We start from the raw sequence: 17,011 nt of genomic DNA on the forward strand, positions 1-17,011 counted from the left end.
ACGCTCATTGTACGTATATTGTCTGGGCATCAATGCAAGGGCGCGGCGATCGGCGTTGCACACTACTGAAAGAAGAAGGTAGTTTGAGCCTGCGCTGCGCCTCACATCTTTTGTCGGCAAATCAGGTTTAGTCACGCTTGGGAAGTTGCTTGAGGTTGCACTGGCTGTTTCATCCAGTAGGATCGATTTATCGATGTTGAGGCACAGCCGAGCACTAGGCACCCGGGCCAAGACTTTCGGACCGGCGTCGCCGCCTGCGCCAAACACCAACCTCCTCCATTCCTCCTTTTATCTTCAGCTCGTCTCCATCACCACGCCCTCGACCTCGACCTCGACCTGGATCCGCACAACTTCGGCCTCGATCATTCTCTCTATCTTCAAACTCCACCTGCTTCCACGCAAACGCAAGTTGCCTACCGTCAGGCACTAAACCGTCCTTTTCGCCTGCATGGCGTCTTGCCTCCGTACGCCATCCTTACTGCAAGGCCTGACATAGCGGATTAGCTTCGTAACCCATGCGCTTCTGGTTCGCTCATTTCAGGGGCGATACTCACGCAAGGCACAGGCTGTGTGAACAAGGCGGGATTTTAGTGGTCTACGATCTGGTGGTTGCTGCTGCGACAGAGTCAGGGCTGCTCTTTGCCATCGACGCAAAAGCCCGGGTGGGCGGGTTTCCTTTGCCACTGTGTTCCACCTCGTTCATTGCAAAGGGGCACATCACGTTAAGTAGATGCATTTTGTAGAAACTACTGACGCAAAATGGCAAAACAGACACTCGTTCTTCAAAACTGTCCCGCTTTCGTGTATGCCGCGCACAATCCATCAGCAATATGGCGGTGTACGCTAAAGCTCGTGAATTGTAAAGAGGAATTTGGGTTGTTTCTCAAATTTAGTCAGCAAAACCCTGATGCAGATGGCGAGCAATTCGTCATCTTCCAATACGAAGGCGACAATTTTGTGCCTGGCCACAATTCGCTTACGGAGACCGATATTGTTGTTTCGGCTAAGGAGTTGATTGATATACAAGCTCGGAACGGAACCTCACGACCCCGAACAATGTCGCTAACGCTTAAAGAGGCATGTACTGTATGGTGCCCTAAAGAACCCAGTTATGTTCATATTAGGTTTGAAGACCTCTTGGAACTGGCACGGGCGACAGACGTACGCATCTTCTTTGACACTCGGCGGCTTGGAAACAAGTTCACAGATTTTCAAAAAATCTTCGAAGGTTCTCAGCAGTTCAAGACGATGCCGGTCAAGGATGAGTTCACCAAATCGCATCAAAAAGAAAATTGGATGATGCTTAATCTCAAGTTTGGTGTCGCACCTGCCGCATATGTTCCCATTGAAGACACGGAGACTAGGGCATTACCTTCTATTGAGTATGCGGGTGCTAGAGCATCTGTTGTCAAAGATGACCCGCCTTCATACGATGAGCATGTGCCGAGGAAACGCCCACGATGCGGTACGTGTTCTCCTCAGATACCCCACTAGTATATTGCTGATGCGCATATCATAGATCGTAGCCTATCACCCGGTTTTGTATGGAAGTGCCCCCGGTATTCTGCATGCTCGCCTTCGCCAACAGAAGTCGCCACTCCCGCATCGTTGCTTAGTTCCACATCTACTGTTCAGACGGACCATTTCCAAAACGCCATCACTTCTGGTGTCAGGGAAGCGCTCCCAACTGTGTTGAAGGAGAGGAAATTTCAGAAAATGCTTGCTTATTCGATAGTGTTATCATCTTTGCAGCCCGAACCAGATTCCAACCAGATACCAACTACGCGCACACGCCATCGTCGGACACCAACTAGCCAGTCTAAGTTTGAAGCATTGATTCAAAACATCGTTGATCAACAAACCTCTGAATCTCTTAAGTCTGCTTTGTTTCAGTTGGAGGAGATGGGCGATGATTTGAAAATCGAGTTGAACGTATTACAAGAGGAGATTATGGCCCGTCTAAACGACCTTATCAATCCAGTGCTAGACGAGTTTAAGGATGACTTAAACATTGGTTTCGAAGAGATAAAAGCTCGTTATCAGGTGTTACATCTCAAAACATTGGATACCTTCGACATAATTGGCAACCAGAAGCTGTGCAGACGTAGATGCCCTCGTGTGCCAGAACGAGGTAGGAGAGCGAAGTCTCTGTCTCTTTGAAAGAGGGGAGGACAGAAATGAGAGCCGGGCATGACTTGTACTTCTAGTATTTTAGGTCAGCGACTTATGTCACTTGTCATTCTTGAGGTGTGTATGTAGTAATATATATCACTTGTTTTGACCGCTTGTTTGCGCGTGGTTAGTGATGCACATGCCCCGTACTAGGATCAGGTCTGCTCTCAGAGCTCTTGTCAAATTGAAACTGACCAGTGGAACGCAAATAGCGGTAACGTAGAGGCGCTCAAGGCTGAAGAGTTATTATCACTTCAACTGCCATGTGTAGTTAGGCCGCCCGGTATCAAATGCCCAGAGTAACACCTATAGTTGAAAGACGAGAGGCTGGCATGTCTTAAAGATCGTCCCCTTGCATCACGCCTCCCAGGTAACTGCGAAAATTGGACAAAATCCTCTTGCTCACAGAAACAAGCTTTATGATGTCTCTCCATGAGGGTTGCCATATAGTCTGAATATGCGGATATATCATAAAGAGATCTGTGATCCCGATGGCTGACAGGAGTCCATCATATTTGTAGATTTCGTTTGTTACTAATTAGTGATACTCGTCTTCTCTTCGCGCAAAATAAAATCATATCATAAGGGAACGCAGATTCTAATCGCGGTACTCGGCGTGACTCAACGTTAGGCAAGGTCTATAAGCATAGAATCTTTACCTTTATAGAAGGATCAAAGGCCTGTTTGAGCTAAGCTTAACCCACATTGTTGTTCGCTTTGTGTTGATCAGTCCTACTTCTAGCACAAGAGTGTATTCGTAGATCGTGAAGAGGAAAAATGGTGATTTGTTCTTTGACCTCTACGGCTAACTACAGTTATATAATAAAAAAATAGCTCGACTTCAGTTCATGGGCCTAATACTGATATTTGATATGATCGTACATGCCCATTTCGCCTGTGTCCTCACTGTCCTCATGTCTCCTGGCTGTGACCTCCTTAACCCACCCAAGGTATGTCTTCGAATCGATGTTGCCTTCCAGACGATCTGTGATGGCTAAGGCTTGTTCAGCAGTAGCATCAACACTTGCTCCAATGTGTGGTGGGAGCTGGGCACAAGCTTCTCCTATCAAAAATAACTTTTCACCCAAAAGCGAAACGGAGCGACAGTCCCCAGAGTTCTCAGAGCCTTCAATGCTACCTTGATCACAGGGATCTACAAGTCCTTCCTGGAAAGAGGTTACTTTGGTCACCCAAGGAGTATCACAAGACGAGAGTACCGTCCAGATGGATGGTGGAACCTCATCCTTCGTCATCTGGAGGTGTTTCTTCCATGTCTCGTTTATTCTTTGAACACGTAAGTCGTCCTTGAAAAGCTCATCAAGCTCAACAAATGAGACTGCAATGTTTTCGACATCAAGTGAAGCGCCCTCCGTGTACGGATAGTACCAGCACCATTCCATACTTGCTTTACCGCTTGTATCAGCGATTTCGATGTTTGGAACTGCATAACTGCTGATCGTCAGAAATGGAGGCTCCAGCGCACTTAGAAAGATTACTCGCAAGATAATATAATGTCCGCCCATTCTCACAAAGACAAGCAAGCCTTCCTGAACGCCTTTGAGTTCTTGAGGAATGACTATACTGCCCGGAACCCGACCTCTCCAAGCCAAACGCCCTGTGAAATGGGGTTGCGCATTCGTTACAGTCGCTTTGCGTATGGTCGAGTGTGCACCGTCCGCTGCGATGAGGATATCAGCTTGCTCAACATGATAGGTCGCTCCGGTAGTATACGAAACTTTCCAAACATTATCCTCGTACTTTGCGTGGGTGACCTTGGTATTGGTGAGTAGCATTGGTTCTGATGTGCGGCTGTTATACTGAATGTCTGACAACAGGGTCCGATACACCGCATCCCAGGTAGTGGTGCAAACAGGATAGTTTTCCAAAGGTATCGTTGACTGTTTGGTCTCGCCTTCAAATGCGCTGACGATTGCAATCTCTTTGTGAAATATGGCATTCTTTATCAATTCGCCATTTGGGATGTGGGTTTTGAAGATGTTTATCGCCCATTCACCAAGACTTAGCCCGCCAGTACAGTGTTTGGAGTAGATGTCTTTGCTCTGCTCCAGTACCGTAACGTCATATTTGGCCTTGCACAGCTGAGCGATCATCAATCCAGCCACAGAACCACCCACCTACAGCTTGTATTAGCTCAGTACTCTCTCTTGAAGTTGACCTACAATCCATCCCAGTCAACGCACAGTCGGAGATAGAGGTCTTACAATGACAAGCTTTTGACGTCCAGACATGACAGATTTGAAAAGGCAGGTTACACAAGACGGTCAACATTTCAATGTACCGATACTGCCAATATAATATACCGTCATGCTTTTCACTTGTTCTGACTCGTGAATGCACCAAAAAAATTATATTACTACCTACCTATTTTAGCTAACCTGGATCCACGATCCTAGCCCCTTTTCGGATAGTGCAGCCCCACCTTCTCACGATCCACTTCCTAGCTGCGAGTCAGACTTTAGAAAAACACTTCTTTTACAAGTTTTTTACGGTGCTTGCAGATATTTGCAAAGTCACGCAATCAACCAGTTGATGAGGGTAGTAGATAGTTGAATACATTTCGATTAATAGCGGCTTTATGTCTATATGTACATGAAAGAGAGTTTGCTTTGCTATCTACTACTTGCAGGTATAGGATTGCAAAAGCTACTCGAATAGTGAGGATTTCGGCTATGGATCACAGAGAAACGAAGGGCTACTGGCTAGTTTGCGTGGATGTCGTTCGGTCAAGCAATCGTGAACTGCTTGGTAATACCAGGTTGATATGTTTTGTCACAAGGGACAGGTATCGTGGTTGTGTTCAAGACTGGCGAGATTGAGGATTAGTTATATTGAGTTGTTATGACGTAGACGAAGGTACTTGACTGTATTTTACCCTACTAGACTGCAGCTGCAGAGCTTCAGGACCGGTCCAAAAGCCGAATTTAGAATCATAAGTATTCGCCGGCAACAGCGAGATATAGTTTGAACTGCGAGAGGAGATATGATTGCCTATGTTGCCCGTCTTACACCTACTGAATGGATTATAAGTGCGAAGTCAGTTTATTGTACTACCAATCAGAAATCATAATAGTCACAGTTGATTTTACTCTGTGATAGAAATATCAGGTGACAGTGAAAACGAAATACCCTGAGGGTCTTATCTAATTAAGTGTTTGTACATGAGTATTATATGGGAAATGAATAGAATATTATACCGTATGAAAGGCTCATGCATAGATTGAGCCCAAGACTAGTAACGGAACCAAGGAGGATCTGCAAAGCGAGAGAAAAGCTTATCTTGCGTAATCTCATAAGAGTGGACTAACATACCCTAAACTACATACAATCAACGCTCAACGCTCACCGATATGCAATTTCAAGGCTAGTCTAACACTTCAGCGTTTTATTCCGCTGCTTGAGATATTTCTCGTTCGTCTTCACATAAAATTTGATTTTTCCTGACTTGATATGCGGTAAATTCAGTCGGACATGCCCTGTTGCAACAAAATGAAGTTAAAGCCGCTCATGCTTAGGTACGTTAGGTACGCACATATTGACCAAAAGCACCGATGCAACACAGCATTACAACAACGTGATCACGTGTATCATCCTGCAAGTTGCATCGATACGAAGCGCCCTCTAAGTCACCAGACATCACTATGAACAGTACAGAGTTGGTAGGCTGACAATGGGTTGCTTCGCCAAAAGAAGATTTCCCGCAGGCCATCAAACAAATTCGCAAATTAACTGCAGAATCCTCTCCTCAACCCAGCTCCAGAAGCTGTATAATCCATGATATAAGCCTTTCACCGAAATTGCCGCACACTGCCGCCACTCACTTGTTTGTAGCTCCACCAAAAGTGCCAAAAGCTGCCTACGGCATCTACAAGACAACACTCACAAGAGGAATTCTCCACCAGCCACCTGGCTCGCCTTCCAGCGATATCTCCAACCATGCAACGTTCTTCGCCTCCCAAATTTCCTTCCTGAACTCCTTGTCCTACTTCTCTGACCCAATATTACTAGTTTGTGAATATGAGCACCCCTTCCATCACCGGTACGACCCGTTTGATTGCGTTGACTTCTGATCCCAAACGCATAAAACTGACCATAGCTATTTGCCGTCCTCGAAGCGCTGGGCAAGATCGTTGGCGGTCCCATTGAGGTCAGCGCTATCGCTACAGCGCTGTAGAAGAGCAAGAGCTTCTATTTGAAAGACCCACTTCCGTAGGGCGTAGGCCAAGCGAGACTATGGGTGCCCTAGCTGCTCACCGAGCTCGATAACGCGGGGTTCGGTTTAGGTAGTATCCATCATGATGCAGGGTTTGATGAGATTTGAAGTGCTTAATCGGTCGGTCGGTCGGTCGGTCGGTTCTTGGCTGTTTCAAGGTTGGGATGAAGAGAAACATACTGCAAGAGACTAACTTTGTAGTAAGACCAGCCTAGAGACAACGACATCCTCATAAGAAGCGAGATGCAAATCGGGATAAATACCAAGGGTCACCGTGCAACCACAAGATAGGTTGAGGGGGATGTTGGCCATTTGGAGCTGGCCGAAATCACCACACGTATACAAGTTGTTGCGCAGTATTATTGCAGCTTTCATGAGCGGACCGTTCGTTTGAGGTTGCCTCACGAGAGCTGCAACCAGGGAAAAAATGTTGTTGCGCAACCTCGGTTACTGGGATCAGACATCCAGAAAATGTCCGGGGTCCTTGTAACCACGGACCATCAGCTCCCATGGGAGGCGCAATGATGTGCGTGGTAATATTATGGGGTATTGTTGGTTTCGCTGACTTCAAGGACGGCGCGCCCTCAAGTTAGAACACGTGCGCACGCGTGTGCTGTGGTGCTGCGACCAGCCCTGAGGAGGCTGCTGGTCGCTGCTGGTCGCTGCTGGTCGCTAGCGGTTGCGCACGTGTTGCGCAACAGTCGCGCAGCAATTGCCGTAGCGTGCAGCGCCTGCCGTGTGGTTGCAGCGTCGTTGCGCCAGCCCATGGAAGACGTTGGGGTGAGGCCCGCAGCCCCAAGCGTCGCACGGGCTGCCCTCACACCCCAACCTTTCGCACCCCACAGCGCACCCCACAGATGCTACATCGCACTAAATCCAGCTGCGTTGGGTGCGCAAGAGTCTACTTGATCTTTGATACAAGCAGTATCTACTTCACATACAGTTCCGACCTTCGTCGCACTGCTTACACAAACTTACAGTACCAAAGTCTAGAAATTTACCAAGAAAAAAAGGCCTCAAGGCTTGTTTGTGCCTCAGTCTTTTCAAGAAATTCAGGATAGGCTTTTACATAAACCTAACGGACTTAAGGTCCACTAATCTCTAACTTCCAACATCCGAGAATTGCAGCACATCTCATCATTCATGTCTCGAGTCAGAGTTTGTTGAGGCCTAAACGTCGAAACAGGAAGGTAGCAAATCCTTCAATGCAGCCTTTTGCCGAGTTCTACTGCCGTCGAAATAGGGCAGGGGCCGAATGCGGACATTTGCGAGATATCTACCAAACTCAAGTCGTAAAGAAGAACGAATATGAATTATATTCCTAGGTGCACTTGCAGGTAACACCGATAGCTTAGATAGTCAGAAGTCTAGCAAATGTTGTACTTCTTTCGACCATTTAAACCTTTCCATGCGTGGGTCCTAGGGACTAGCTATACCATGTTTTTGGCGAACTCGATAGCTAACTTCAGGGTTGCTCAAGGTGGGACTTTTTTTGTTGCTGGCATTTGAAAAATTTGCACATGAGTGGGTCATTCTGCGGGTCGTGGATACGATCTATAGTATGTAGCACATGCATACCCCACAGTAAACAATATACGCTCAAATATACCGAGATTAGCCCGTGTGTACGTTTTCTGTTGTCGTGAACGCATATCGTGCCATGTCATCGTTGGGAATCTAGCCCTTCAGTACGACATCCGAGACTTGAACTCTAAATAGTTTATTCAGACATGACAGTGTTATAGTAACAAGGTTAACAAGTTATTAAAGTGTCTAAGTATTGTACTAGCCTGTGTACGTTAATTATGTAGTGCAGCTAGCGAAATGTTAAGACAACGCACAAATAACACAGTGGAGAGGAGACAATGATGTTGGGTGATTTGAATTTAGTCATAGCCGTCGCCTCACCATCGACCCATTTGGGTGCAGCTGGAACGGCCATGGCTACAATGATGCTGCTGGTGCTCATTCAAACAAGTCTGACCGTACGTGCCTTCCTTATCTCGAGTCCCATCCCGACGTCTACGACGATGCTGAGAGATCAGGCAACTCGGGAATTTCCCCTCTGAAATATGCGCCTGCACGTTTGCTCTGGTTGGCCACATCCTGCATGCTAGAAGATACTTGAGGGCTCCAGGTTTTTGAAAGACTCTGCAGACAGGCTGTCCATGTTCCCTCAACCTTACTCTCGTTGAAACCCGGCATATTTGATGAGAGTTGAAGGACTTCATATGCAGCCATATCGCAGCCTTTTCCAAGATAAGGCTCGTTTCCCCAATAGGCTTGGCCAACGAGAAGAACTTTCCCGTCATAGAAAACGTTCTGCGCGCCGTCAAACGAAACTATCTTTGATATAGACAAACAGGTACTGTCCCTGATTAATGGATCGATCCACGAAGGCAGATTGTGAGCAAATCTTGCAAGATGCTCCTTCCACTCATTAGCGTCCGTGGTGTCGAACTTGGTGTGTATGCTTTCTGTTCCCTGGAAGTAGACATCGAGGTCCTCACAAGGACTGTACCAACACCATTCGATCTTCGGGATGCCCGTCTTCTTGGTTTCGTCCCGAGAGGGCTTGGCGTACCTGGTTGGAGTCAGTAACAAGTTTGTTGAGGCAAGTAGGGGAGGGTCACAGCAAAATGTAAGATCGGCTGTTCGGCATCTTGACAAACCCCAGGTCTCCCGCTTTCACAGACTCGAATCTAGAGGAACATTGCGTTTCCGGAATTTCGCCGCGCCACGCCACGTAGCCTGTAAACGCTGCCTTGAGATCCGGCTGTACCACACTTCGCACAAGCGAATGCGCCCCATCAGCTCCAATCACAAGGTCAAAGAGTCCTTGTGACTCTTGCTTCTTGTTTAGGTAGAATAACCTCATTTTTGAACCTTCTTCTTGGATATTGGTGACTTGGCAGTCATAGTTCAAAAGAACGTTCCCCCCGTGCCCGGCAGTCCCAGCTGTGATGTCGGCTCGCAATGCCTCAAACACCGTGTTCCAAGTGGTGGTGATGATGGTCTGTTCGCTGTCTAGTGGCAAAGAAGACAGTTTGCACTGACCATTTACATTAAAGTCAACACATTTGGTGTTCTTAATACTTGTAGCCTCTAGCGTTGCATAAGGTTTGTATTTATTAAGAAGCTTCAGCGCATATGGTCCCAGACTGATCCCGTTGTAAGACTGCATATCGGTTTCACTCTTCTTCTCTAGAACAGTGATGTCGTAGCCCAGTGGTTTGAGAACGACAGCGGCCATGAGGCCTGCTAACGATCCCCCAACCTGTTTCATCGTCAGTACAAGTCATTCTTGAGGCGGGGAAAGGAAATAGTAGACTAACAATGCATATCGATCTAGACATGGTGGGGATGGCAAAGTATGAATATTTTTGCTGAAGCAAGGCCGCTCTGTGTAAAGCTGGACGGAAAACTGACCGATGGTATGAAGAACGAGACGGTAGCCACCTGGTGTTAACCATATTATAGGACCGCTTATCTAATCGACCGATGGATGCTCATACATACAGAAGCACTGCGCGCTTAACGCGCGTGAGTCCGTGCGTACCAAAGTTTTCATAAGCGGGATTGCCGCGGATGCCAATACTGGTAGCTTGCGCGCATGCTGTCATGCGCGCTTGTGACGTGTGGAACTCATATCAAAGTAGCATAGTTCCAACTATCACATGCAGAGCTAGCATGACTGAGTATAGTACACAAGCTGAATTAAATCAAAACTGTCTCATACATGGCTCCTGCATATATTGGCCTTATCTTTCAAAAATTATCTTGTGATTCTCTTACGTACCAAGGAAAACCGTAATACTTATAGTTTATATTGCTAAAAGCTTACTAAATAATGTAAGACTGTTTTACTATGTATCATTGTCACGGCGCCAGCTGGAGTAGCCAAGCCCTGACGATTCTGATTGGCTGCTGACAGAATCCGGGTGTGGCCCAAGCACCCGGATTCTGCAAAACCGCTGCAGCGCAGTTCTGTGGCTCCTTGAGCTACGTCCTGTCTACTATTCCCACTACCTGTAGTGCGAACCTGTCTGATACGTCTGTAGCAATAGAACCTATACCTGTGCCTATCTCCCTGTCCCTGAGCTATACCGTGACAATCATAGCCTATATTCTAATTTTTCGCTTTTTATAAGTCCCTTACCTTCATCTAACATAATATAATAGCTAGCTTAATGCACGCTAGTTGAAAACAATACAGTATAAGCAACTTCCGCGTACTTTTAAGGTTGAGTATTCAGGAGGTAATTAAGTTATAGGATTGTTAATAGTAGTTTATAGTCCTAGGTGATATATAGTTATTACTATGTGTAACGGGCTGAACGCCCTTTTGGATGGCTCCTCGATGGAATCTCGGTCAAGCAGCAGACGCCGGGTCTTGCTCTACAACCCGGCATCTGTGCGACGCCTGAGCGGCGCTCAGACGACGCGCTCAGACACTCGGCGTAACCCTTCTCCGACATGTAAATCCGACATGTAAATAAACACCACGCAAGTAGATTCTATAGCTCTCTATCGAATACAACCTCTTGTATACCTCGCGATTGCTCCACGGAGCGCAGCCCCTTACATTTTGTATTCGATCCCAATTAGACATAAGCCCTAGGCAGACTGTCTTCTGGCTAGTTCAGGACGTGCTATTAAGCGTAAGCTAGTAACACGGAGTTGGTGCTGCAATAGGCACGAAAAGGCCTTTGACGCAGCAAGTAGGTGGACTATCGCAAGACAGCACACCTAGAGCAGAGCTTCGCAGGGAGCTAAGCAGCGAGAGACAGCAGGCGAAGAGACGCCCAGGACCTGTCCAGAGAAAGTCCTATCGTGTCTTGGAAAGCCGAGCCGTAGGCGCAGCGTCGCGTGATAAACTACCTGAAGGCCGGTTGAGCCTAGCGTACAGGAAGCTAGAAGCGGACGTTGTAGTGAGAAGTCCTGTCGATCCTCCATCGGACGAGGTGCAGGCCGTGCGATTACTCTCAATTGGAGACGAGATCCCACGAGCGTGACGGCAAGACGCGGGTCTTCCTAGGGACGCGACACGGCAGCAGCCAGACGCTGCTCAGTACCGGTCAGAAGAGAAGTACGACCGAAGGTAAGCCCTACTAGTCCTCACCGACGAGGAGTAGGCCGCAGTCAAGGACTGCGCGAGTAGATCGAAGGACGATCAGAAGCCCTGCACATCGGCAGGCAAAGACAAGAGACGTCTGAAAGCGAATCAGGCAATGGAGGCCAACGCTCCTAACTTGAACGTTGAAGAGCTGGCGGCTTACGCCACCGCTAAGAGCCAGGCAGGAGTCCCGGACGAAGAGATCCTGCGTGAGATCACGCAGATGCTGAGAGAGGACGGATGGAAGGAAGCAGCGATTGGACCAACGATTGAAGCAGTCGTTAAACGATCGTCAGTCGTAGGAGGGAAAGGCTCGCCAAGACAGGGGAGTTCACCGAAGGTCAATCGGGACGCTATGGCCCAAATGATGGAGCAGATGATGCAGTTGCTGGGCCCGATGGCCAGCCGCCTAGAGGCACTTGAAAGGAACCAAGCCGAAGGACGTTCGGAGTCATCCCCAGGAGCCAACACCCCTCTACCACCACCAATAACAGCTGCCGAACCAGTGGCTCGCAAGAACAAGTTTCCTGACCCAGAGCGTTTCGATGGCACACGTGATAACTACCCAGGATGGAAATTTGAGTGCGAAGGGAAGCTAGAGTACGACCACGTCATGTTCCCGACGGAGGACGCAAAGGTCCGATACGTGCTTAGCCGGACGAAGGACAAGGCGAACCAGGTCCTTCTCCCTTGGGTGCTTGAGAATAAGGAACGAACTACGGTCGGCCTATGGGAGCACATGGATACTCACTTCCAAGACGTGCACCAGCAGCAGCGTGCGCTGAACAAGCTCCGGCACTTGAAGCAAGGACGACGACCAATACGCGACTATGTCTCGGAGTTCAACCAACTTCGCGTAGAATCCCGACAGCAGTTCAGCCCGGCAGTAGCTCGTGAGATGTTCAGCGAGGGACTAGGAGAAGAGCTCCAGAAGCTGATGCTCCATGCCCCGAAGAATGGGAGTCTGAAGGAGTATATGGACAAAGCAATCGAGCTCTCCGATGACCTGTACCGGATACAGCTGCACGGGAAGAACCAGAAGAACGCAGCTTACAGTCATGCGCGAGCCCCTCTGAAGACCGCCCAGCGAAACGATAGCCCGGAGGCGATGGACTGGGAGCCTTCGAAGGTCAACCGGGTACGGGAGGTGAATAGCAGGCCAAGACGGCCTCCACCCGACTGCTACAGCTGCGGAGAACTGGGCCATATTGCCAGAAACTGCCCAAACACCACTAGGGTCAAGAAAGCAAGAGCAGTCCGCAGGGACGAAGGGCAGAGTCACCAGAAGCAGACTAAGGACCCGGAAGACAGCGACTCGGGAAAAGAGGAGCTCTGAGCCAGAGTCTCGGCTCAGAGCCTCTGAAGATGGATCGGCAGACAAGTAGCGAATGGAGTCAGTTTCAGCAGAAGCATATGCGTCCCCCACCAATCACGATAGATCTAATCGTGAACAACGTGGTGAATGCTACAGCACTAATTGACTGTGGATGCCTTTGCTACGCGCTGATTGATAGGAGATTCGCCTACCGCCACCATCTAGAGCGCTTTCAGATCCCTGCCCGAATGATTGAGGGAGTGAATGGTAAGCTGTCAGAGATTAACGAGGTCGCCCAATTCTCGTTCAAACTACATGGGTACGAAGAAACCGCCTATGCGTACGTGATGGACCTGTCCTCTGGCGAGGACGTGTACCTAGGGAGGGGGTGGATGGACCACCGCGATGTGACGATAGCCCCAGCTAAGAAGAGTATCTTCATCCACTCAAAGGGCATTCGAGTGAGGTCTACAGAAGGGACCTTACGAGGAGGAGTTAGCCAAGTTAGCGCTGCAGCGTTCACAGCCCTAGTCCGTAGGCATAAGAGCGCTCCGGACAGCGTTCAGATCTTCGCTGCGTCGATCGCAGATATCGACAAGGCACTACAACCAAAGAAGCCCGTAGACGTACGAGCGCTGTTGCCGAAGCAGTACCAGGAGTTCTACGAGCTCTTTAACCCACGAGAAGCTGAGAAGCTTCCACCCCACCGAGGACCAGGGGTGGACCACAAGATTGAATTGGAGCCAAGAGATGCTCAGCCGCCATGGGGACCTCTCTACAGCATGTCGCGGGGAGAGCTTCTAGTTCTTCGAAAAGAGCTTACGTCACTTCTTGAGAAGGGGTTTATCCGTGTGAGCAGCTCTCCAGCCGCCGCACCCGTTTTGTTCGCGAAGAAGCCTGGAGGAGGGCTCCGATTATGCATCGATTATCGAGCCCTAAATGCGATTACGAAGAAGGACCGGTACCCGTTACCGCTAATTCGAGAGACGCTTAATAGCATAAGCAAGGCGAAGTGGTTTACAAAGCTAGACGTTATCGCAGCCTTCCACAAGATCCGTGTCGCACCAGGTGACGAGTGGAAAACAGCCTTCCGAACAAGATTTGGACTGTTCGAGTGGCTAGTCACCCCGTTTGGTATGGCAAACTCCCCAAGCACTTTTCAACGATATATCAACTGGACCTTGAGGGAACACCTAGACGACTTCTGCTCCGCCTACTTGGACGATGTGCTAATCTACACTGATGGCGATCGGCGCCAGCACCGAGAGCATGTCCGAAAAGTACTTAGCAAGCTCCAAGCTGCAGGACTACAGGTAGATATCAAGAAGTGCGAGTTTGAAGTCAAGACAACTAAGTACCTTGGGTTTGTTATCGAAGCTGGTAAGGGAATAAGCATGGATCCAGCCAAAGTAGCCGCAATCCGCGAGTGGGAGGCACCAAAGACGGTAAAGGGAGTAAGATCGTTCCTAGGATTCGCGAACTTCTACCGAAGGTTTATTAAGAACTTCGCACAGCTAGCCGCACCTCTTACGAGGCTCACAGGCGACGTCCCTTTCCGATGGGGACCTGAGGAGCAGTCAGCCTTTAAGAAGCTAAAGGAGATCTTTGTCACAGAGCCAACGCTGGCGGCGTTTGACCCAGATCGGGAGACAGTGCTCGAGTGCGATTCGAGCGGCTACGCGGTGGGCGGAGTGCTATCGCAGTACGGCGACGATGGAGTTTTACGACCCTGCGCGTTCTTTTCGCGGAAGAATAACGCACATGAGTGCAACTACGAGATCCACGACAAGGAGTTGCTCGCGGTAGTACGATGCCTAGAGGAATGGGATTCCGAGCTGCGTTCAGTCGAGAAGTTTAAGGTGATTACGGATCACAAGAACTTTGAGTACTTCATGAAACCCCGCATGCTGAACGAGCGTCAGGTGAGGTGGTCGCTTCTACTCGGCCGGTACAATCTAGAGCTACTGTATCGACCAGGTAAGCAGAATGTGAGGGCCGACGCGCTCTCGAGAAGAGAACAAGACCTGCCTGTAGGAGCAGAAGATGAGCGCTTGCAGAAGCGCTTTGTCCAGATATTTAAGCCTACGAACTCCTATCAGGAGCTGCTCGAAGACGAATCAGAAGAAGGTGTCCTAGTAATGGGCGTAAGGACACGAAGCCAGCAGCGAGAAGAGGATACAGCTCATCCGCTTGCAGGAGAGCTAGGGGAGGAGTTGGCAGAGGGCAACAGTCGCCCTCCCCAAACACCCCCTTCCGAACCAGATTCGATGGATCCGTCGACCAAAGTGACAGCGGCCGAGCAGAACGAGCTGGAGAAGCTCTGGCAGGAGGCAATGTCGCAAGACAGAGTTTACCAAAGCGCCAAGGAAACGATCGGGAATCAAGAGAGACGATTCCCACTCAGTTTAGGCCTCAAGTGCTCAACTGAGGACTGCTCAGTCGAGAACAATCTGCTGCTCTACCGGGGACGTAAGTGGGTGCCCGACAGCGAGAAACTAAGAACACAGATCATCCGTGACGCCCACGACTCTCTAGCTACAGGCCATCCAGGGCGTGAAGTAACGTACAAGATACTCGCAAGGGACTACTTCTGGCCAGGCATGACCAACTCGATCCGAAGATACGTCAGAAACTGCGACGCTTGTGGACGGAGTAAACCCTGGAGAGAGGGCACGCAAGGCCTTCTAAAACCACTGCCAATACCCACCCGGATCTGGAAGGAGATCTCCATGGATTTCGTCGAAGGGCTACCAGAGAGTGAGGGCATGACCAGCCTGATGGTGATCACTGATCGGCTCAGCAAAGGTGCGATTTTCGTACCGCTCCCAGATACAAGGACAGAAACGGTCGTTCGAAAGTTCCTCGAACGTGTAGTCGCATATCACTGGCTACCAGACGCTATTACCTCTGATAGAGGCAGTCAGTTCGTGAGTGCACTATGGACAAGACTATGTGAGCTTCTGAAGATCAAACGGAGACTGTCGACAGCCTACCACCCACAGACGGACGGTGCAACAGAGAGGATGAACAGCGTCTGGGAGACCTACATCCGAACGTTCACAAACTGGGCCCAGAATGACTGGGCACAGCTCTGTCCGATGGCCCAGATCGCGATCAACGGTAGAAACGCAACGTCGACTGGAATGTCACCGTTCTTCTTGCAGCATGGGCACGAAGTGGAGCCGCTACAGCTGGAGCTAGGCAACGAAAGGCAACAGCGGAAACCAGCCGAACAGCTTTCGGATGGGCAGAAGGCAGCAGAGATCGCGGTTAAGCTACAACAAGCCGTGGAACTAGCCCAAGCAGGCATAGCAGTTGCTCAACAAGAACAAGAGAGACAGGCGAACAAGACTCGGAGAGAAGCACAGAGCTACCGAGTAGGCGACAAGGTATGGCTGAAGCTTGATCAGCAGTACAGCACGGGGCGAAGCTCTAAGAAGCTCGACTGGAAGAACGCTAAGTACACAGTGGTAAAGGTAATAGATAGCCACTCAGTTGAACTAGACACGCCGCCAGGACCGCACCCTGTTTTCCACGTTGACAGATTAAAGCTTGCTAGCAATGACCCGCTCCCGAACCAGGTTCAGGATGACTATCAGCCACAACCGCTGCAGGTGGACGGAGAAGATGAATGGGAGGTGGAGGACATTGTAGCAGAAGAGGTACGCCGCCGTGGGAGAGGGCGTAAGCTGTACTACGAGGTGAAATGGAAAGGTTTCCACCGAACGACGCTCGAACCGGCGGAGCTACTAGAGGACGTTGAAGCAGTGGACCGATGGGAAGCATTCACGGAGGCTGCGCGAGACAGCGAAGGCCGCCTCCCAGAAGGGTTTCGAAGAGGCGACGCAGTGCCGTCCTAAGGAGGGGGGTATTGTAACGGGCTGAACGCCCTTTTGGATGGCTCCTCGATGGAATCTCGGTCAAGCAGCAGACGCCGGGTCTTGCTCTACAACCCGGCATCTGTGCGACGCCTGAGCGGCGCTCAGACGACGCGCTCAGACACTCGGCGTAACCCTTCTCCGACATGTAAATAAACACCACGCAAGTAGATTCCATAGCTCTCTATCGAATACAACCTCTTGTATACCTCGCGATTGCTCCACGGAGCGCAGCCCCTTACATATGTAGCTATTAGTAGCTTACACCTACTAGCACACTAGTGTTATAGTATTCCGCT

General features: G+C 49.5%; 3 protein-coding genes across 3 annotated transcripts; 1 reads left to right on the plus strand and 2 right to left on the minus strand.

The window, feature by feature from the left end:
- The first annotated feature begins 312 nt into the window (after positions 1–312).
- SETTUDRAFT_169474 (uncharacterized protein) lies at positions 313–2,279 on the plus strand. The gene is made up of 2 exons (XM_008028278.1): positions 313–1,465; positions 1,520–2,279. The coding sequence occupies exons 1-2, from the start codon at positions 760–762 to the stop codon at positions 2,158–2,160; spliced, it is 1,347 nt and encodes a 448-aa protein (XP_008026469.1). The 5' UTR covers positions 313–759; the 3' UTR covers positions 2,161–2,279.
- Positions 2,280–3,026: 747 nt separating this feature from the next.
- SETTUDRAFT_47728 (uncharacterized protein) lies at positions 3,027–4,421 on the minus strand (the record flags this gene model as incomplete). Its single annotated transcript, XM_008028232.1, has 2 exons — positions 3,027–4,307; positions 4,395–4,421. 2 exons carry the CDS (start codon positions 4,419–4,421, stop codon positions 3,027–3,029), a joined length of 1,308 nt encoding a protein of 435 aa, XP_008026423.1.
- Positions 4,422–8,425: 4,004 nt separating this feature from the next.
- SETTUDRAFT_28848 (uncharacterized protein) lies at positions 8,426–9,759 on the minus strand (the record flags this gene model as incomplete). The annotated part of the gene is made up of 3 exons (XM_008028189.1): positions 8,426–8,987; positions 9,037–9,680; positions 9,739–9,759. The coding sequence occupies 3 exons, from the start codon at positions 9,757–9,759 to the stop codon at positions 8,426–8,428; spliced, it is 1,227 nt and encodes a 408-aa protein (XP_008026380.1).
- Positions 9,760–17,011: the final 7,252 nt, after the last annotated feature.

The sequence above is a fragment of the Exserohilum turcica genome (genome assembly GCF_000359705.1).
Source record: "Exserohilum turcica Et28A unplaced genomic scaffold SETTUscaffold_23, whole genome shotgun sequence".
Lineage (NCBI taxonomy): Eukaryota > Fungi > Ascomycota > Dothideomycetes > Pleosporales > Pleosporaceae > Exserohilum > Exserohilum turcicum.

What these genes read in the sequence shown, in the direction of transcription:
- SETTUDRAFT_169474 (XM_008028278.1), top strand. Translation starts at nt 760, where the DNA reads ATGGCAAAACAGACACTCGTTCTTCAAAACTGTCCCGCTTTCGTGTAT. An exon ending in GAGGAAACGCCCACGATGCG is followed by an intron (nt 1,466 to 1,519) that starts GTACGTGTTCTC and finishes CGCATATCATAG; the next exon opens with ATCGTAGCCTATCACCCGGT.